Source organism: Centroberyx affinis, unplaced genomic scaffold (assembly GCF_046629955.1).
Source record: "Centroberyx affinis isolate AG114_WGS23_722 - 3 ecotype Tasmania unplaced genomic scaffold, CSIRO-AGI_Caff_v1 ptg000559l_1, whole genome shotgun sequence".
Taxonomy (NCBI): domain Eukaryota; kingdom Metazoa; phylum Chordata; class Actinopteri; order Beryciformes; family Berycidae; genus Centroberyx; species Centroberyx affinis.
In genome coordinates this window covers 117,005-139,336 of record NW_027279202.1, presented here as the reverse complement: position 1 = coordinate 139,336, position 22,332 = coordinate 117,005, and the positions used below count along the sequence as shown (strand labels likewise).

Sequence of the window (22,332 nt, the reverse complement as noted above, 5' to 3'; positions counted from 1 at the left end):
TGGAGGGAATGATCTACCGGGGACACATGGATGATTTTGGTGTCCATATTCTCATCACTAAACGGTTAAATTGACCAACGGGCCCAAAAACTTGGCGTGTTCTTTTAATGACTGTCGCTGTTCCTGTGTGACTAGGAAGGGGATGCCACGGCGCGGGTGAATGTGTGTTATGTGTTTCTGTGACCCGCCAGACACCAGATACCTCCGACCCACCCGTACAGGCATGGCAACCACGCTGACACTCTACACTTCACACATACACACACACACACACACACACATATATACACATGGGTAAATGCACACATACAAATATACACACACGTAGATTCACAAACACACACAAACCCACACACAGATGGACTTTCTCACTCATACACACACACACACACACACACACACACACCTAAGCCAAGGCAGTTAAAAAAGTGATCACATGGAGGCAGGACTGTAAGGAATGGCGTTGCTGGGGGCCACAGACAGTCAAGTGATTCCCAAACTAGCATCGCTATGCTGCTGATGGACTGAGGTAAACGCATGGGGGGGAAAGGTTTATACACATACACAAACTAGTTTAATGTCTATAAATTACTACTACTCACTCACTACTACGATACCAAGGCAAACAAGAAGAAACACCAAGCACTGTCACAGAGCATCAGTCACTGAGAGTTACATCTTTGTAGCAACATCTTTGCAGCAACTTTTGCATAATGGTTTTAATAAGTCTGTTGGGTATTTATCTTTGTCGGCTCTCTAAGTGAAATAGTTCCATATTTGTCTCCTGGAAATACTTTTATCAAGCAGTTTAGGTGGACTGGGACCCAGTTTAAAACATGGTGGTCTGTTTGACTTTGTTGAATTTGTGCTAGCTGCTGCAGTCCACTGTTACGAGCCAGAGTGCTGTTCTGTCTATTCAAATCCTCCTCCTTCTTCTTCTTCTTCTTCTTCTTCTTTTAACTATTCTAATCTTAGTGCCATCTGCACATAAATGCTCTTTGGTGGCGACGTTGAAATGGAATTTCAGCTTGCAGAGCACATTTGGTGAAAGTATCGACTGTTTCTAAAATTCAATATCGAATTTAATCTTTCGCAGCGATACCAAAATAGTATAATTTTGGTTATCGTGGCAATGCTAATACTGTCATTGGTGGTTTTGGGCCTGTCAGCACCACTAGTACCACTGGTTTCCTGACAGTGGTTAAGTGCAGAGGCTGGGGAAATGCTTTGCTGGTTAGAGCTTGGATAGCTGGAGCAGAGGCCCAACCAAGACCATGGAAAGAATCTCAAGACCGCCGCTGCGAAGGCCTCAGACTGACGGCCTTGTCACTGAGTCAGATGCTTTAAATCCATATGCACAAGCCTGACATGAACACCTGATGCTACTGGAGCTAATATACTGTCATATGATGCTGTCCTGTCTTGATGGCATACGACTGGTGTGCGTCCAGAGGCGGTGTGGTGAAGAAGCATGCCTCTAGATCCAGCCTGCCAGAACCTTCTCCACCTTCACCTCAGCCTTTCAACTGTCTCCATAAAGAAACAAGGCTACAGTAAACATGTCAAACCCTTTGAATGTAACAAATCAGTAATAAATATGTCACCTTTTTGTGATTAATTTTGAAAATGCTGGAAACGCAGTGGTGAGATGCATCATTTCCCTAAGTTATGCCAAAATCAGATCTGAGATATCACAGGTAACACAGACACGACAACAAATGAACAAACAAATAAACAATGTAGCGCCCCCCTTGGGCCAATCACTGTAATTTTGTATGAAAGCAGTAGTGATATGCATGATTTTGAACAGATGGATGGAGGGAAGTGGACTTTCCACTCCTTAAAAACAAACTAACCCAGCAAGGTTGGAGTAGCATCTGCCATTTCAGTTCTTTTTCTATGCTTTTCCTTTTGTATTGGAGGTTATTTATGGACAGACCTTAGTTTAATTGAATCCTTGGTGATGTGCTCTATCTGCAGGGTTAATCTGTTTCAGCCAGTTCAGGAAATGGATTTTCATTGCTGTCCTTTGTAAATAACTCTGCCAGAGAAGGCTCTTATATCCAGTATATGATGAAAGTTTCCATTATTGGAGTCGCAATTTAATTGAACTGAAAGTGAATTTACAACCAAGTCATTATAATAATCAGAATAACCTGAACTTGTTTTTTTCTTTCTGTTACAGACTCTGACAGAGACCAAGAGGACAGCCATGTTTTCAGCCAGACCAGAGAACCAGCCGTGAGTAAACAAAATAATATTAACATATTAACACGCTAACACTAATACTACACATACTGTTATTATTTAGAGAGTAGAACTGTAATACAAAGTGTGAAAGCGTAAAACATTAAACATTAGAGGCCTTTAAAAATGTCAAAATGACAAACCATGACTACAAATTACATTATTATCTTGTTGTGTTTTCAATCCCCTGTAAATGCACCACACTGTCTGGCCTTCACACTCTAATGAAACACAGCGCTTTAGCTCTGATGCTGTATTACCCATCAGGCACTTTAGCTCAGTGGAGTGCTTCTTTTATGTGATTGTGGTTTGATGACTGAAATGAGTGTTGACAGTTGTAGCTGTTTGCTGTGCTGCACAACAAATTGCTTCATTGAGGACGTTTAGCTGCTTTAATTTAATCTGTTTAACTGAAGTGTATTATTACATATGACACTCTGTAAAGAGAGCTGTGTATTATTTTTAGTTTGTAATAAGAGGATCATAAGCAGGATACTAAATCATTCTAGCTTCTTGCTCCATGCATGCAGATGAATGCATCTTACCTGTGTGTATTTCACCTGGTTTGGGCTTAAAGGGGGGAATGCACTGGAAGTTTCAGACATGTGTTTTGAAATGCACCGAATGTTTTCAAGACCCCAACGCACACTGGAAGCATTAAGTGGCAGGTCAAACCAGTGATGTGTCGGCTCTGAACCTGGTTCAGCAGAGGACCAGAACGGATGTTTTTTCATGAGGTGACTTGTGTTTCGTCGGGGTATTTTTCTTGAGAAGTTGGCCACAGGAAAACAAGACATGGGCTACGTTTACATGTGCATAATAATCTGACTATAACCAATTGTCCAAGTCTGTCTTACTGTGATTATGGTTAACTCCGACTAGCATTAGTGCATACTAGTGCAGAGTGTAATGGCACTAACATAATCAGAGTGTGGTGTTTACATGCAATACTCACATTATTGTCTAAAACGCATTACAATCGCATTTTTAGTGTGCATTGATGAGGCAAAGCTAATTAACAAAATCCAAAAGCTCCATCAATATTTGACTGTAAACTAAGTGGGTACTATACAGTCTAGACCAGTGTTTCTCAACATGGGGTCCGGGGACCACCAGGGGTCCTTGAGGGGGTTCCAGGGGGTCCCCAGAAAATTGATGAATTGTTAAACTTCACCATTATTTCATTTACAAGAAGTTAACACAATTAGAGAATGTAGAAGAATGACTGTTTTGATCATAGTTTCTCTGTTATCTCTCTACCTACAATACAGATAGTCGTGGAATTCTGGACAAAATCATATCTAACAATAAAAATATTCTCAAATTTGGGTCAGCGAGACAAAATCTCATCAAATGGGGGTCCGTGGCTCTAATGTGGACTAAAATAGGGGTCCTTGATATGAAAAAGGCTGAGAATCACTGGTCTAGACAGTCTACTAGCTGGACTCCAAATATATGAGCCACACCGTACAGCAGAGCAGGGGGCAGAAAATATGATGGATCGTAAAGTCAGCCATGCTGTGGTGACATGCAGGTGCTGGTGCTGCTGACGGTTCAGGTCTGCCACCTACAAATGATGCGAGTCGGTTTACGCTTCCAGTGCATTTGGGTCTCTAATTGCATGACAACAGGTCGGATTTATCACTACTGTTCTGCAATGCTGAGCTGCAGCCATGCAAAGCACACACGAATGATTTTATCTGTGTTCTGAAAAATAATAGTAAAAATAATAGTAACCCACTGAACATTTGACGTGATTTCAACGCTGCGTCTCTGCTTCAGCTCTCATATAGCCCAGGATCTTTTTTGACTATGTATAGCCCAGTTTTAGACCAAGCAGTAAAATACATTAGTACATATTTAAACAATGCATAAACAGCTGTAAATATCAAAAATATGCACAAGAGAAGTCCATATGTACAAGATAATGCTCTATTTTTGTCATTTACCAGAAGACATAGTCTATATGAATATGTGTATATACTGTATATATATATAGATGTAGTGTCTACTAAACTTTCACTTTTAAACCTGATGTCGCCTCATTTTAGCCTATGCGTCTATAACTATTTAGATGTCTTTTAAACAGCTAATCAACGTGAAATTGCTCAGTGGGAAGCAGCACAAGGGTCAGAGGTCATAGCACCCTGACAATAGATGAATAGGTAAAAAATATTCTTGTGACCCTAGAATGATCATGTGCTAAGAAAGAAAATAAGAGGTGAGGCGAGATTTTTAGAATTACAAGATTAAGTCTGCAAGACAAGGGGGGGCAGTGTAGAGGGGGACATGAAGTATTCATTAAAGATTTATTATAGGCATTTTATGCTTTATTAGACATAGATAGTGTGAAAGAGACAGGAAGGTATGGGAGAGAGAGAGGGGAGAACATGCAGCAAATGACCGCGGGCCGGTTTCAAACCCAGATCGCTGCGGGAAGGACTGAGCCTTATGGTACGGCTGTACTCAGTGAGCCACAAGGGCGCCCTGGACATGAAGTATTCATGAAGCAGGAAGGCAGGAGGGAGAGGACCTGAGTCCTGTTCAATTCGACTGAATTCAACTTTAATATCCCCAGGGGGAAATTCTTTTTACAGCCAGGTGAATAAAACAGACACAATCGCTAGTCCATAGCATGCATAAAATCAAAGGCAACAGCAGCAACAACAAAAAACTATAATAAAAACAATAGAGACATAGCCGATCAATAGTCAGAGAAAAGTAATAACCAGGTAACCAGGAGTTTCAGCTTGTAGAAGTTCATATTCAAAGGGGCATGGGACTAGACTTGCTGTAGGTTTCCTTGCAGCTCTTAACTGAAAAGCTCACTCCAGTGGGTCGACAGGTTACCAAACTACACTTACACACAAAGTTAGAATCAATCATAGATTTAGAAAACAGGACCGTCAGTCATCTGCAGACATTAAACAAGTTTAGCTTCCTCAGAGAAAATAACAGCTATCATTTTTTACAAACTGCCTCTGTGTTCTCAAGAAGTTCAGTTTATGGTCAAGGTATGTTGCCCAGGTATTTAAAGGTTGTAAAAAGTTCAGTGTTGTGGTCTTTGATGACACAAGGGTAAGGGGTAACTCTAGTTTTTTCCAGGTTGAGTGATGATCAGGTCCGCTCAGGGAAGGAAGAGCTAAGCCACTGGTCCGCTGTCAGAGCAGCTCAGAGTGCAGCTAAACCCACAGCTTCCACAGCCTTTTGTAACCTTTATTTATCCAGAGGAGACTGAATGAGCTTCATACTCACACTGTCAAAAATATTCAAGCTACTGAGCAGCTCCACTGGAGCAGCTGGGAGTTGAGTGTCAGTCTGACAATAAATGCAGGCTGGAGTTTTATGCAAACATTTCTTGAAGTCAGTTAATCTGGAGGCAGAAATAATCACACTGGATGAAATAGGCAAGAGGTAAGAGAGGGGGAAGCTAATATTATGAAGCCTAGCACATTTGCTAATAACTGGAAAGATACAGTCTATCAATACTAAGTTATCTAGGTTAGCTAGCTAGCTGACCTTCTAAGTTCAAACTAGCCATTCTAGCTTATAGCTATATAGGTAAGCTAGTTAGCTAGCTGCCATGATGAATGAATGCCATGGTCATGAATGAATAAAAAAAAAAAAAAAGTCATTACCATTTATATTTTTTATTTATATTCTAGATTTTGTATTTTATTTATATTTTTCTTTGCCATTCACATTTACATTTACATTTAGCTAACTGTGGTTCTTTGGCTCCGCCCACTGAGCTTTATCTCAACCAATGAGATTATTTCTGCCTCCAGAGCAGCTCTGCCTTGAAGAAATGTTTATATAGCTAAAACATAAAAGGTCCCAGGCTGAGCTCCAGGCTGGTGCCTCACCTTGTGCTCAGGACATCACACACGCTGGTTGAAGCTCTGTCTCACCTGCTGAATGTCCCGTCTCCTGTGTGGACAGGTAAAAGACAAGAGGCGGTCGCCCCCCTCTGACAGACCCCCCTCCGCCCCCTACAGCAACCCCCACCACAGCGGCTCCGCAGACGAACAGGAGAGCCCCGAGCGAGTGGTGAGACACACACACACACACACACACACACACCTATACACAACAAGAAGCATACAAACACGTACAGATGAATACAGACATGTACACAAACATTGATGCATACTGAAAGCACACACACGTAAGAGCATAAACAATATGCCTACATTGACACATTCACACATACTGTACATGCGTCTCAAAAAAGGTGTTTAGAAATATGTTGGTGACGCACACAGAAACTTTCAAAAGTGAGAAGTGAAGAAAAAAAAATAACAGAATAAAGTTCCGAAAGTCAAGTTATCCTTTTTAGAGTGGAAGAACAACGCTGAGGTGACTGCTGTTCTTGATATAGAACAGTGCTTAATATTTGATGATAGGCCTATTAAAGTAATTCTGAAATTTATGTGAGCTATAAATCAAAACAGAGAGGCAGAGCTAAGCTGAACAGTAACAAGAAATAAAAACACCCTTGCGAGGTGCACACTTGTCCCCAGCTACATCTGTTTTGCGTTTTTGTTAGGCTGTCATGATGTTAGCCATGCGACAGTTTACATACCGCTGTCCTCATGTGAAAACCTTGTAAATCCAATTTAAAAATTTAAAGAAACTCACAGCAAAGCCACTCGCCCACTGCACTACGGAGGCCAGCCAAGGACAAACATTGCAAAGCACCATGCATAAAGACTAATAGCTAAGCTAACCATAGCTGCAGAGAAGTCTCACTGGTTACCAGTCTCACTTTGACAGATCTTTCTCCCACTGAAGGTTACATGTCCCACCATGACAAGTGAAGAGGGAGGCAGCAAGTTTACTAGTTTAACAAGTTTACTCCCTCGCTTCATCGAGTCCGCCATTATGCGAAAATGTTCAGAAATGCATGGTGGACAAGCAAAAAACAAGGCTGTTTTTCTTCAATCCTGAAAAGTTGATATTTTGGAGACACAAGGTTTTCACCCAACAGCGATGATGATTGTCTTTGCTGTCTACAGTGTAAAATAAATAAGAGTTAATAACTTGTAATGATAACAGGGATGAAGAGAGACTGGCAGCATCACTGGTTAGTTAGCTGGACCTCACCAGTGCCTGGATGATCCGTGTGAATCTGTGTTGTGATTTGGATATATTTGGATAGAGGAAAGCATCACTGATATTGACCTCATGACCCTGGAAGCACCAGACACATACAGACTGGAACGTAATGTATAATGTTGAAATTTTTATGAGCAACATTGTTATTCGGACATATTTGGACTGAGAAATACAGCATTGATTGACCATGTGACCCTGCCAGCCACCAGGCCCATACAGACCGGATCACAATAGTCCGGGCCTGATCTGCTGAGGTCATCCACCCCACCCCACCCCCCCACCTCCCACCCCCCAAAACACACACACACATAAACAGCCATTCATTTCTCCCAGCTCAGCAGAGATGCCTTTTCAGCCGGCAGCAGGTGACCGCTGGTAGCTGGACGCAAGGTCGATAACAAAAAACATCTGACTGCGGCAGATCTGAAACCACACACAGGTGCCGGACTCAGACCTGCAGTAAACACTTCAGCCCGCATTCATGGACCGAAAAGTCGCATGTTAGCACTTTCAGCATTCCTCTAACAGTGGTCGCCGCAAGCTAGTCCCACCCACTGGTTTCAATGAGGAATGACAATGTTGCTAACAATGTTGCTGTTTTGAGGATGGCTGCTTATTGGAAGGACAAATGCTTAAAGGTGTTTTCGTTTGGCAAGGAAAAAATACCACAATTCAGAAAAACTACAATTCAAAATATGTGTTACAACTGTTAATGTAGTAACTTCCCATTAATGTAATGATCCATTAATGTAATAGCAATTTGCAGTTAATAGTGTAATAATCCTGTTAACGTTATAAATGTAAAAACCTACCATTAATGTAGTAACTTTCACTGTTATCATAATAATTATTACATTATTTGGTTTTATTGCATTAACAGGAAGGTTAAACATTTTTAAATGTAAGCTTCCATGCATGTTAATAACCAAATTTGTGAGTGGGTGCACTGGTAGATTGAATATTGACTAGTTCAGTTATATTTTTGAATAGTGAAGATTTCAACACTCTGTCTAATGTAATAATTATTACATAAATAGGAAACAAGTTATTATACTAATGGCAGGTAACCTTTATAACAATGGGAAATGTATGACGTTCACAGGATTATCACACTCTTAATTGTAAATTGTTATTACATTACATTAATGGATAATTTACATTAATGGAAAGTTGTTACAGTAGCAGTTGTAAAAGTATCAGTTGCACACCTTTAAAGGATAATAAACCCAAATAAAGAATTTGGTTATAGCAATCAAACACAGCACATTTCAGATAAAAAGTTACATTTTAGTTGAATTTCTATCATTTTGCATCATGACATCCGCCTACAGAGTGGATCATCTTGCTGTGTGTTGCCTGTGTTGTGCAGGTGCAGAAGGAGAAGCTCCATGCGGAGCTGAAGCAGGTGCTGAGTCAGAAGAGAAGCCATCTGAGAGATTCGACCTGCCAACTGGCCCAGCCAGAGATGGACTCATCCACAGAGGAGCAGACAGGGGTGAGCAGAGGATACTCCCACATGAAACCAGTTATCTGCCTTGTGAGGCATAAATCTTTAGGATGTAAATTCATAATACACATCATATTAAGTACTAACAAACTGTAAGTTACATGAGGATAGGGTCTTTAAAGTGGGAAAAAAAGCATCAATGAATTCTGTTCTGAAAGTATAATTTATTTTTGTTTGTATTGGTGGTTGTTTGTCTTATGATGATCACCTACTGGAGGTCACCTTTTTATTTACCTCATATCACTAATGGTAAAGGGATGGGTGGAGATACACTTAACCAGAGTCATTCCATGGCTGACAAAGACCACAGTCCTTTTTTCCCTTTGTGCGGTGACTTTGTAAGATATGCGAGTTGGTCAATCAGTGTAAAAGTGGATGTAATTCAAGAATAGAATGACCTTTCCTCCATGACAGCTTAATGGATCAAACGGATGTGAATGTAAAGTGTGAAGTGACAAGTCGCTATAAATTTCGGGCCGTGCATTCATTAAAGGAAGGCAAACAAGATAGAAAACATTAGTGTGATTGCTCAGCTGCATTGTAAACTATTTTTGAATCTACCCAGCAAAGGAAATAGCACAGTAGCAGTGTGTTCTTCTTCATCTGATGTATTACTTTGTGCTAAAAGCTGCACTGCACAACTTTGGCATTGGCAGCACCAAATGGCATTAATAATAATAATAATAATAATAATAATAATAATAATAATAATAATAATAGTAATAATAACCTTTATTTGTATAGCACCTTTCATACACAACATGCAGCTCAAGGTGCTTTACATCAATAGAAGGCAGATAAAAGACAGATAAAAAGATAAAATTCAAATAAAAGAACAAGCAAAATGCATTGTATTGAAAGAATCGCATTGCATTAATAGGAATTTTGCAATTTTTAAAATCCAGAAATCTTTTAAGGTTACATCAGTGAACTGCGCAAATGTCTTCTTCTTAGTGGCTATTGCTACTATTACCACCCGGTTTCGAGGAAATATTTGACTGTGTGTGTGTGTGTGTGTGTGTGTGTGTCAGACGGCGGAGGAGGCCTGTGAGCCTGTGGAGATAGTGGTGGAGACCGAGGCGGAGGCTGGAGCCAGCGGCTACAGCGTGACGGGTGGAGGGGAGAGAGGAATCTTCGTTAAGGACGTCCTCAAAGATTCCCCCGCTGCCAAGCACCTCAGTCTGCAGGAAGGTAACTTGAGCCAAGACAATTTCATTTAGGGAGCACTTCCACTGAACAGGCTCATCACAAACTGCTTTGCAAAGAACACAAATACAGATAAAAACTAAGAGCTAAAATCAAGACAGAAGAAGCACATCGAGGCCAGTGCTTGTGTGTGTGTATCTCTGTGTGTGTGTGCTGTTAGGGTCCGACTGATACGGGTTTTGAAAGACCAATACTGGTGTTATTGTATTGATTGATATTCAATATTCAATTTTCATGCTAAAAAAAATAATTTCCTCAGAATTGTATTCTTGTCAGGGGGGAAAAATCTTCTGAAACACCATTTACACCATCATATGACTAATAAATAATAATAATAATAAACAAAAATATTCCATGAATTGGTTCGCAGCTCCTTAAGGCAAGGTGTGGCAGGTTTCAGTGAAGGTTTTACAGACTGCTAGTCCTGAAGCTGTTGAATATAAAAAGGAAAGTTGGACGACAATGACTGTATCTGATTTTTAATAAAAAAGTACTGGCTTGATATATCATATATGTGTCTGTGTGCATTGTTAGAAATGAGTATCCTATTGCTTTTACCTTGATATTCCTGGACACTATTTCCAAATTAAAGTGGGAAAAAAATCTGATTTAATGGGTTTTCATTGAAGGTCTCAATGCAATAAAAACTAGAACATTTGAAAGAATGCGTGGACTTTTGACAGCCACTGTTCATTTGTGTATGAATGCATCCATACACACAGGAGTCAGAGCTCAGGGGCGGTTAGAGGAGGTCGGGGTTACACACACAGTATAAACACACTGGCTGACACATTCAGTCATGATGCCCTCTCTGCAGGTGACCAGCTGCTGAGTGCCAAGGTCTACTTTGACAATGTGAAATACGAAGACGCTCTGAAGATCCTGCAGTGTGCAGAGCCGTATAAGGTCAGCTTCCTGCTGAAGAGGACTGTCCCGGGCGGAGAGATCATCGTACGCCCTGGAGTCCCCGGCCTGGAGCTCAAAGGACCCAAAGCCAAGATGGCCAAAATGGTATCAAGTATAAATATATATAAATATAATCTGGCACCTAGGCTTTGGGATGCCCTGCCCAAAAAACTAAGGCTAGCCAAATCTGTATGATCTTTTAAATATCTCCTCAAAACTTACTTTCATGAACAGGCTTTTGCATAATTTCCTGTTTTATTCCTCTTATGTTTTATTTGTTATTTTATGAGCTATGTACCATATGTTTTATTCTTGATCCTAGAGAGCTCTCCCCTCTCTCTCTCCTATCCCTATCTTAAACTTTTTTTTGTGTCTAATTGCTTTTGTCAGTTAAGTTCATGCTATTTCTGCTATAATGATTCTGCACTTACTTGACTATGTAAAGCATTTTGTAGTTTTGTTTTGAAAATTGCGTACAAACAAAGTTTATTAGTATTATAAGTCAAATCTTCTAGAACCTCAAAGTTAATTTAAAACACATTCTTAGCTCTCATACACTTTCAGTCCTTGTATAAATAGTTGAATACTAGATTGAGGGAAAAAAAATCGAATAAATCATTATATAAATATAGCCAGCAACTCAACAGGTTGTACCATACCGCAATTGTGGGCCTTTAAATGTGAGTGACTGTGACCTTCCTATCACTCATATCTGTGTGTGTATGTTTCAGAGTGTCAAGAGTACCAAGCCGTTCAAGGTCAAGAAGAAGAGGGGTGGTCGTTTCGGTCTGAAGAGGCTGAAAGAGAAGAAGGGTAGAGAGGAGCTGGTGATAGAGGGCACTCCCCCCAGGCTGGAAATGAGTGACGTTGATGTGGAGTTTTCTCTCCCCAAATTCAAACAGAGGAGGAGTGCGAAGGCTGCAGCAGAGGAAGCTGGAGGAGCAGCAGCCTTGGGGAAGAAAAAGAGGAGGATCAGGTGAGCCGTGTTCAAGCTCTTTTTGTGTCTGCTTTTCATGTTTGAATGCATTATAGACGCCACCTGCACTGACAAAATGGGTGATAGCCAAAAACGTAAGCAAAGTATGGTACTTTTTGAAGAATAGGTATTCTAGACTGACAGTATTATCCTTTTGTCAGTCTAGGACTGACAAAAAATACTTTTACTGGCTAGATCTATATTTATGAATTGATACACTTCAAATTATGATTTTCTTTTTCCAAAATGAATTTTGGAATATAACTCTTTATTGGCTATTCCCTAGGATCTTGGCTGCATTACAATGTCTTTTTCTCCTTCTCCCTCCCCTTTCTATACACTCATCCTATTCTCCCAGGTTCCCCGGAATGAAAACAAAGGGTTACGCTGGAGCAGCGACTGGAGGAAAAGTGGAAACAGGAAAACTTGAAGGACAGGTGGATATCTCTTCACCTGACGTATCTGGAGCTAAAGTGAAAACCAAAGTAAAAGGACACAAGTTTGGAATCACCTTTCCCAAGACCAAACACACAAAGTCAGACCCAGCCTTGGCATCTGGCTCTGTGGAGTTGAAACCACCAGATGTGAAACTCCGGCCACCCTCGGTGGAGTTCAGCTTGTCTGGTAATAAGGGCAGCGACATGGAAGTGGAGGGGGGAGGGGCTACGCTTAACGCACCCGATGTGGAGTTTGCACTTCCCTCAGGAAAAGCTGAGGCATCTTTGCCCACTGTGAAGGGAAAGGCAGAAATCAAAGCACCTAAAATCAACACCAAAGGAGGAGTTGGTGCAGAGGGAGCTTTGGGAAAAGTAGATGTAGATGTAGGCAAAGGAGATGCAAAGTTGAGAATGCCAAAGTTGAAACTACCCAGAGTTAGACTCTCACGCCATTCTGATGAGATAGATGGTGACATCAAGGTAAAAGCTGAAGGTCCTGAGAAGACAGGGCTGAAAATGCCACATATTGACATAACACCTCCTGAAGTAGATGTGGACTTTTCTCTTCCCACCATGAAGGGAGGCATGGAAGGACATATCAAAGCACCTGAAGCAAAGATCAAGGGAGGGGGTGAGATAGGTCTCCCCAAAGCACATATCACCAAACCAAAGATGGAGGGCAGTGTTGAGGGCATGGATCTCTCAGGGACAGGTGCATCTATTAAGATGCCATCTGTTGATATCTCTTTGCCAAAAATGAAGGGAAAGTCTGACATGGAAGTCTCACTCCCAGAGTACGAAGCAGATGGGAAGACGGCAATCAAAATGCCTGCCATTGACATCTCTATACCTGATGTTGATTTGGAATTGGACACTGGACGAAGAATTCCTGATGAGGTGGAGGGCGCATGTTTTAAGGGGCCCAATATCTCCATGCCAAAGTTTGACATCTCCTTACCAAAGATGGGATCTCCTGATATGGATATTGAATGTCCAGAAGCTGGAGGGAAAATCAGCCTACCTTCTGCTGACATCTCTCTTCCAAAGATAAAAGCACAGGGTGGAGATATTGATATAGAGCATTATGTTGGTGGAGATGGGAAGTTCAAAATGCCTGATTTTGATATATCTCTTCCCAAAATTAAGTCACCTGAGGGAGAAGTAGATATTAAAGGACCAGAAGTCAAAGGGGGCTTCAAGTTGCCCAAAGTAGACCTGACTCTTCCCAAAGGCAAAGCAGGAGAGATTGATATCGAAGAAGGCAAAGGAGGAAAATTTCAATTGCCAACATTTGACATCTCCCTACCTAAAATGAAGACAGGTGAGGTGGAAGTCGACATTGAGGGTCCCGAAGTAAAAGGTGGTAAATTTGAAACGCCCACACTTGACATTTCCCTGCCCAGAGGCAAAATGGAAGGAGACATTGAAGTAGAGGGGCATGCTGGGAAGGGAGGCAAATTCAAAATGCCTACCTTTGATGTTTCTTTACCAAAGCTGAAACAACCAGAGGGTCATCTCGACATAGAGGGGCCAGAGGTGAAAGGTGGAGGTAAAATACAGATGCCATCTATTGATATATCGGTGCCAAAAGGAAAGACAGAGGGGGACATCGAAATAGAAGGACCATCTACAAAAGGAGGCAAGTTCAAAATGCCCTCATTTGACATCAGACTCCCTAGGATAAGGACATCTGGGGCTGAGGTTGACATAGAAGGCCCTGAGATTAAAGGAGGGGAAATTGAAGTGCCATCAGTAGATATTTCTCTTCCAAAGGGTAAATCCAAGGGTGAGGTTGACATTGGGGGAAAAGGGGGCAAGTTTAAAATGCCCACATATGATATCTCTCTTCCTAAAATTAAGTCACCTGAGGGAGAGGTCACTTTAGAGGGACCTGAAATCAAAGGTGGAAAAATCAAGATGCCAACAGTTGATATTTCTCTTCCCCAAGGAAAAGTAGAGGGGGGTTTGAATATTGAAGGCGGTGAAGGAAAAGGAGGCAAATTCACCATGCCTTCTCTAGACATTTCTCTTCCAAAAATGAAGCTACCTGAGGGAGAGGTGAAGATTGAAGGCCCTGAGGCTAAAGGAGGAAAGATTGAACTGCCAACCATTGACTTTTCACTTCCCAAAGGAAAATTAGAAGGGGACATGGATCTTGAGGGTAGTGGCGGTAAGGGAGCCAAGTTCAAGATGCCCACTTTTGACATCACTCTCCCAAAGATGAAATCCAAAGAGGGAGAGGTTGATATTGAAGGTCCTGATGTTAAAGGAGGAGCAAAGTTCAATATGCCATCTCTCGACATCTCTCTTCCTGCAATGAAATTGCCAGAGGGAGAAGTGAAGATCAAAGGTCCTGCAGCCAAAGGAGGAAAATTCCAGATGCCCTCTTTAGACGTGTCACCACCAAAGATGAAATCACAGGGAGGTGACATTGACATTGAAGGTCCTGAGTTGAAAGGAGGAAAGTTTGAGATGCCTTCGATTGATGTTTCACTTCCCAAGGGTAAAGTAGAGGGAGATATTGATATCGATGGAGGAGGCGGAAAGGGAGGTAAATTCACCATCCCCTCATTAGATATCTCTCTTCCTAAGGTCAAGTCACCTGAAGCAGATCTAAGCCTAAGGGGAAGTGAGATCAAAGGTGGGAAAATTCACAGTCCTACAATTGATATTTCTCTGCCCAAAGGAAAAGCAGAGGGTAAATTAGATATTGAAGGACCTTCAGGAAAAGGAGGGAAGTTTAAAATGCCAACATTTGATGTATCCTTACCAAAGATGAAGATCCCTGAGGGTGATGTTAGCCTTGAGGGGCCATCGGTTGATATCTCTCTTCCAAAAGAAAAAGTGGAGGGAAACATACAAACTAAAAGCAAAGGGGGAAAGTTCCACATGCCCTCAATCGATGTTTCTCTCCCTAAAATGAAATCAAAGGGAGTTGACATCAGTATTAAGGGACCAGACGTCAAAGGTGGGGAAATCAAAATGCCTACAATTGACATCTCGCCTCCTAAAGGAAATTTAGTAGGTGATGTCAGTGTTGAAGGTGAAGGAAAAGGAGGCAGATTCAGCATGCCCTCTCTAGACATCAACCTCCCCAAAATAAAATTCCCAGAAGGGGATGTGAAGATTCAGGGACCAGAAGTTAAAGGTGGGAAGTTTGAGATGCCAAAAATTGACCTCTCTCTTCCTAAAGGAAAAGCAGAGGGGGACATTGATATTGAAGTTCACTCTGGAAAAGATGGGAAATTTGAGATGCCAACCATTGATATTGCACTTCCCAAAGGAAAAGTCAAAGGTGACATAAATGTTGAAGGCCCTGAAGGGAAAACAGGAAAATTCAAAATGCCAAAATTTGATGTTTCACCTCCAAAGATGAACCTACCAGAGGGTGATGTCAAATTGGAAGGACCAGAGATTAAAGGAAAGATTGAAATGCCAACCACTGACATTTCACTTCCAAAAGGAAAGATAGAAGGAGATACTGACATTGAGGGGCATGGAGGTAAAGGAGGCAAGTTTCAGATGCCTTCAATTGATCTTTCTCTTCCTAAAATGAAAGCTAAGGGAGTCGATGTCGACATTAGAGGACCTGAAGTCAAAGGTGGAAAGTTCACTATGCCATCACTTGACGTTTCACTGCCTAAAATGAAATCTCCAGAGGGAGGAGTCAGCATAGAGGGTCCTGATATTAAAGGAGGAAAATTCGACATGCCAACCATTGACATTTCACTTCCCAAAGGAAAAGTTGAGGGTGGCATAAATGTTGAGGGCCCTGAGGGGAAAGGGGGAAAATTCAAAATGCCCAAATTTGACATTTCCTTACCAAAGGTGAATGTTCCAGAGGGTGATTTCAAAATAGAAGGACCAGACATCAAGGGGAGGAAGATTGAGATGCCAGACATTGATATTTCACTCCCCAAAGGAAAAGCAGAAGGGGAAATTGAAATTGAAGGACATAGTGGCAAAGGAGGCAAGTTCCATATGCCCTCAATTGATATCTCTCTTCCTAAAATGAAAGCTAAGGGACCAGAGGTCAATATTGAAGGTCCTGATATTAAGGGAGGAAATTTCAACATGCCAAACATTGACCTTTCACTCCCCAAAGGAAAGGTTGAAGGTGATCTCAATATTGAGGGTCCTGAGGGAAAAGGAGGTAAATTCAAAATGCCCAAATTTGCCGTTTCGCTTCCAAAGATGAACCTGCCAGAGGGTGATGTCAAATTGGAAGGGCCAAAGATTAAAGGAAAGATTGAAATGCCAACCACTGATATTTCACTTCCAAAAGGAAAGATAGAGGGAGATATTGACATTGAGGGGCATGGAGGTAAAGGAGGCAAATTTCAAATGCCCTCAATTGATGTCTCTCTTCCTAAAATGAAAGCTAAGGGAGTTGATATCGATATTGAAGGACCTGAAGTCAAAGGTGGAAAGTTCAACATGCCATCACTTGACGTTTCACTGCCTAAAATGAAATCTCCAGAGGGAGGAGTCAGCATAGAGGGTCCTGATGTTAAAGGAGGAACATTCAACATGCCAACCATTGACATTTCACTTCCCAAAGGAAAAGTTGAGGGTGGCATAAATGTTGAGGGCCCTGAGGGGAAAGGGGGAAAATTCAAGATGCCCAAATTTGACATTTCGTTACCAAAGGTTAATCTTCCAGAGGGTGATTTCAAAGTAAAAGGACCAGAGATCAAGGGGGGAAAGATTGAGATGCCAGACATTGATATTTCACTCCCCAAAGGAAAAGCAGAAGGGGAAATTGAAATTGAAGGACATAGTGGCAAAGGAGGCAAGTTCCATATGCCCTCAATTGATATCTCTCTTCCTAAAATGAAAGCTAAGGGACCAGAGCTCAATATTGAAGGACCTGAGCTTAAGGGAGGGAAATTCAACATGCCAAACATTGACCTTTCACTCCCCAAAGGAAAGGCTGAAGGTGATCTCAATATTGAGGGTCCTGAGGGAAAAGGAGGTAAATTCAAAATGCCCAAATTTGACGTTTCGCTTCCAAAGATGAACCTGCCAGAGGGTGATGTCAAATTGGAAGGACCAGAGATTAAAGGAAAGATTGAAATGCCAACCACTGATATTTCACTTCCAAAAGGAAAGCTAGAGGGAGATATTGACATTGAGGGACATGGAGGTAAAGGAGGCAAATTTCAGATGCCCTCAATTGATCTCTCTCTTCCTAAAATAAAAGCTAAGGGAGTCGATGTCGACATTGAAGGACCTGAAGTCAAAGGTGGAAAGTTCACTATGCCATCATTTGACGTTTCACTGCCTAAAATGAAATCTCCAGAGGGAGGAGTCAGCATAGAGGGTTCTGATATTAAAGGAGGAAAATTCAACATGCCAACCATTGACATTTCACTTCCCAAAGGAAAAGTTGAGGGTGGCATAAATGTTGAGGGCCCTGAGGGGAAAGGGGGAAAATTCAAGATGCCCAAATTTGACATTTCGTTACCAAAGGTGAATGTTCCAGAGGGTGACTTCAAAGTAAAAGGACCAGAGATCAAGGGGGGGAAGATTGAGATGCCAGACATTGATATTTCACTCCCCAAAGGAAAAGCAGAAGGGGAAATTGAAATTGAAGGACATAGTGGCAAAGGAAGCAAGTTCCATATGCCCTCAATTGATATCTCTCTTCCTAAAATGAAAGCTAAGGGACCAGAGGTCAATATTGAAGGTCCTGAGCTTAAGGGAGGAAAATTCAACATGCCAAACATTGACCTTTCACTCCCCAAAGGAAAGGTTGATGGTGATCTCAATATTGAGGGTCCTGAGGGAAAAGGAGGTAAATTCAAAATGCCCAAATTTGACATTTCACTTCCAAAGATGAACCTGCCAGAGGGTGATGTCAAATTGGAAGGGCCAGAGATTAAAGGAAAGATTGAAATGCCAACCACTGATATTTCACTTCCAAAAGGAAAGATAGAGGGAGATATTGACATTGAGGGGCATGGAGGTAAAGGAGGCAAGTTTCAAATGCCTTCAATTGATCTCACTCTTCCTACAATAAAAGCTAAGGGAGTCGATGTCGACATTGAAAGACCTGAAGTCAAAGGTGGAAAGTTCACTATGCCATCACTTGACGTTTCACTGCCTAAAATGAAATCTCCAGAGGGAGGAGTCAACATAGAGGGTCCTGATGTTAAAGGAGGAAAATTCAACATGCCAACCATTGACATTTCACTTCCCAAAGGAAAAGTTGAGGGTGGCATAAATGTTGAGGGCCCTGAGGGGAAAGGGGGAAAATTCAAGATGCCCAAATTTAACATTTCCTTACCAAAGGTGAATCTTCCACAAGGTGATTTCAAAGTAGAAGGACCAGAGATCAAGGGGGGGAAGATTGAGATGCCAGACATTGATATTTCACTCCCCAAAGGAAAAGCAGAAGGGGAAATTGAAATTGAAGGACATAGTGGCAAAGGAGGCAAGTTCCATATGCCCTCAATTGATATCTCTCTTCCTAAAATGAAAGCTAAGGGACCGGAGGTCAACATTGAAGGTCCTGAGCTTAAGGGGGGGAAATTCAACATGCCAAACATTGACCTTTCACTCCCCAAAGGAGAGGTTGAAGGTGATCTCAATATTGAGGGTCCTGAGGGAAAAGGAGGTAAATTCAAAATGCCCAAATTTGACGTTTCGCTTCCAAAGATGAACCTACCAGAGGGTGATGTCAAATTGGAAGGGCCTGCAATTGATATCTCTCTTCCTAAAGTGAAAGCTAAGGGAGTTGATGTCGATATTGAAGGACCTGAAGTCAAAGGTGGAAAGTTCAATATGCCATCATTTGACGTTTCACTGCCTAAAATGAAATCACCAGAGGGAGGAGTCAGCATAGAGGGTCCTGATGTTAAAGGAGGAAAATTCCACATGCCAACCATTGACATTTCACTTCCTAAAGGAAAGGTTAGGGGTGACATAAATGTTGAGGGCCCTGAGGGGAAAGGGGGAAAATTCAAAATGCCCAAATTTGATGTTTCATTACCAAAGGTGAATCTTCCAGAAGGTGATGTCAAAATAGAAGGACCAGAGATGAAAGGAGGAAAGATTGAGGTGCCAACGGTTGATATTTCATTTCCCATAGGAAAAGTGGAGGGAGATATCAATATTGAAGGGCCATCTGGAAAAGGAGGAAAGTTTGAAGTGCCCAAAGTTGATATATCTCTACCAAAAATAAAGTCAAAAGAAGTCAATGTCAACATCAAGGGCCCTGAGGCGAAAGGTGGAAAATTTGAAATGCCTAAAATGGATGTCTCACTTCCCAAAATGGCGGGGCATGGTGAAGTGGAGGTCGACACATCTGGTAAAAAAGGTGGTGGGCTCCATATGCCAACTCTTGATATAAATGTCCCCAAGTTTGACCTTGACCTCAGCCTACCCTCCGGTCACAAAGACAAAAGCCTCAAAGTGGACACCAGTGGTCCTGATGCATCAGGACATTTTGAGATGTCTGGTGGCCACCTTAAAATGCCCTCCTTGCCAAAGATTAGTACAAAAGCCAAAGGTGATATTGATGCAGACCTAAGCCTCAAAGGAGATGTGAAACCACCCAAGGTAAAAGTTAAGGGTGCAGACATCGAGACAGGTGCCATAGAAGGTGCAGGTGGATCAATTAAACTTCCCACTGTCAAACTACCGACGGTCGACATCTCAGCTCCTAAGGTGGATCTAGACTTTGGCCTGACCAAACCTAAAGGGGATGATGTGGAGGTGGAGCTTCTGAAAGCAGAGGGAGGGAGACCTTCCTCAGGGGGCAGCTTTGATTTGCCTGATGTCTCCCTTAAAGTCCCCAAGTTCTCTCTACCCAAGTTTGGTGGGAAGTCCAAGAGCGGTGATTTGGAGATAGGAGGACAAGGCCCCAAGGGAGACATTTCCCTCAGCCCACCACATGTGGAAGGTGAGATTAGGGCACCATCGGTAGAGTTTGATGGGGATGGAAAAGTTAAAGTCAAGGTGAAAAAGCCTAAAATCAAAATGCCCTCATTTGGAATATCTAAAAAGGATGCAGATATATCTGTGTCTTGTCCTGAGGTGGACGTTAAAGTGAAGAAGGGTAAAATTGACATTCCTAAACCAGAAATCAGAGTTGAGGGCCCAGAGGATAAATCTAAATACAAAGTGAAATTCCCCAAGTTTAAAATATCATCACCAAAGGGTCAACTACCAGAGGGAGAGGTTAATGCCAAATTGGAAGGAGACATGGAAGGGAAAGGTGGTTTCCATGCACCTGATGTCACGATCAAATTGCCCAAGTTCTCCATGCCAGGATTTGGTTCTAAAGAGAGAGATATAGGCAGGCCAAGTGGTGATTTTGATGCTAAGGCCAAGGTCAAGATGCCCTCTGTTGAACTGTCACTACCAGCAGCTAAGACACCTGAAACAGAGGTTCTTCTCCCCAAGGCTGAAGTGGACGTCTCAGAAGCTGATATCAGAGGTTATGAGGGAAACCTCAGAATCCCCAAAATGCCAACTATTGATGTTTCAGTCCCCAAAATAGACTTGGATGTGTCCCTGCCTAAAGTAAAGCATGATGAAAAGATTAAGGGAGGAGGCAAATTCAAAATGCCCAACATCAAAATGCCTGACATTGACTTGTCACTTCCTAAAGGAAAAACAGGTGACATTGAAGTTGAGGCAGAGGGGGGGAAGTTCAAGATGCCTCACATCAATATGCCCAATGTGGATATATCCTTGCCAAAAGGAAAGTCTGCAAAGATTGAAGGACCAGAAGTGGCACTCAAAGGAGATGGAGGAAAATTCAAAATCCCACAGATTACAATGCCGTCAATTGACCTTTCCCTTCCCAAAGGAAAATCTGGAGATCTTAATGCACCAGATGTTGAAATAGAGGGGGAGGGAAGTGGCAAGTTTAAGATGCCACATGTCAAAATGCCCAATGTTGACATAACCCTGCCTAAAGTAAGAACTGGGAAAGTTCATATTCCAGATGTGGATGTAGAGGTTGAGGGAGACGGAGGCAAATTCAAAATGCCTGGTATCAAAATGCCAAACGTTGACATATCTCTGCCTAAAGGAAAGAAATTTGAGGGACCAGATGTTGAAATGGAGGGAGAGGGAGGTGGAAAGTTTAAGATGCCTCATGTCAAAATGCCACATTTTGACATAAACCTGCCTAAAATGAAAACTGGAGAGATTGATACACCAGATGTGGATGCAAAATTTGAGGGAGAGGGAGGTACATTCAAAATGCCTGGTATCAAAATGCCAAAAGTTGATATTTCACTACCCAAAGGAAAATCTGGAAAGATTGAAGGTCCTGAGATAGAAATTGAAGGAGAGCAAGGAAAGTTCAAGATGCCTCATATGAAAATGCCCAACATCGACATCTCTCTCCCTAAAGCAAAAATCGGAGGCATTGACACACCAGAGATAGAAATGGAAGGAGAGGGAGGAGGGAAATTCAAAATGCCTCATATGAAAATGCCTGATATTGATATATCACTACCCAAAGGAAAGGTGGGAAAGACTGAAGGCCCAGTGATGGAGATCAAAGGAGAAGGTGGAAAATTCAAGATGCCACACCTTAGCATGCCTTCAGTTGACATTTCACTGCCAAAAGGAAAGATTGAAGGTCCAGAGGTTGAAATAGAGGGAGATGGGGGAGGGAAATTTAAAATGCCTCATATGAAAATGCCTCATGTTGACATATCTCTGCCCAAAGGTGAGATCGAAGGTCCAGAGATGAAGATCAAACGCAAAGGTGGAAAATTCAAGATGCCACACCTTAGCATGCCTTCAGTAGATATTTCACTGCCAAAGGGAAAGATTGAAGGTCCAGAGGTTGAAATAGAGGGAGCTGGGGGAGGGGAATTTAAAATGCCTCATATGAAAATGCCTGATGTTGACATGTCTCTGCCCAAAGGTAAGATTGAAGGTCCAGAGATGGAGATCAAAGGGGAAGGTGG

General features: G+C 41.9%; 1 protein-coding gene across 1 annotated transcript in view; it reads left to right on the top strand.

Annotated features, from left to right (window-relative positions):
• prx (periaxin) overlaps positions 1–22,332 on the top strand; it is a 47,928-nt gene that overhangs the window by 18,897 nt on the left and 6,699 nt on the right. Inside the window, exons 2-12 of the mRNA XM_071518232.1 lie at positions 2,186–2,241; positions 6,190–6,297; positions 8,735–8,860; positions 9,913–10,063; positions 10,896–11,089; positions 11,716–11,960; positions 12,319–16,820; positions 16,878–19,859; positions 19,926–20,912; positions 21,093–21,317; positions 21,630–22,328. Coding sequence (XP_071374333.1) covers positions 2,186–2,241; positions 6,190–6,297; positions 8,735–8,860; positions 9,913–10,063; positions 10,896–11,089; positions 11,716–11,960; positions 12,319–16,820; positions 16,878–19,859; positions 19,926–20,912; positions 21,093–21,317; positions 21,630–22,328 — 10,275 coding nt within the window. The remainder of the gene's footprint in view (positions 1–2,185; positions 2,242–6,189; positions 6,298–8,734; positions 8,861–9,912; positions 10,064–10,895; positions 11,090–11,715; positions 11,961–12,318; positions 16,821–16,877; positions 19,860–19,925; positions 20,913–21,092; positions 21,318–21,629; positions 22,329–22,332) is intronic.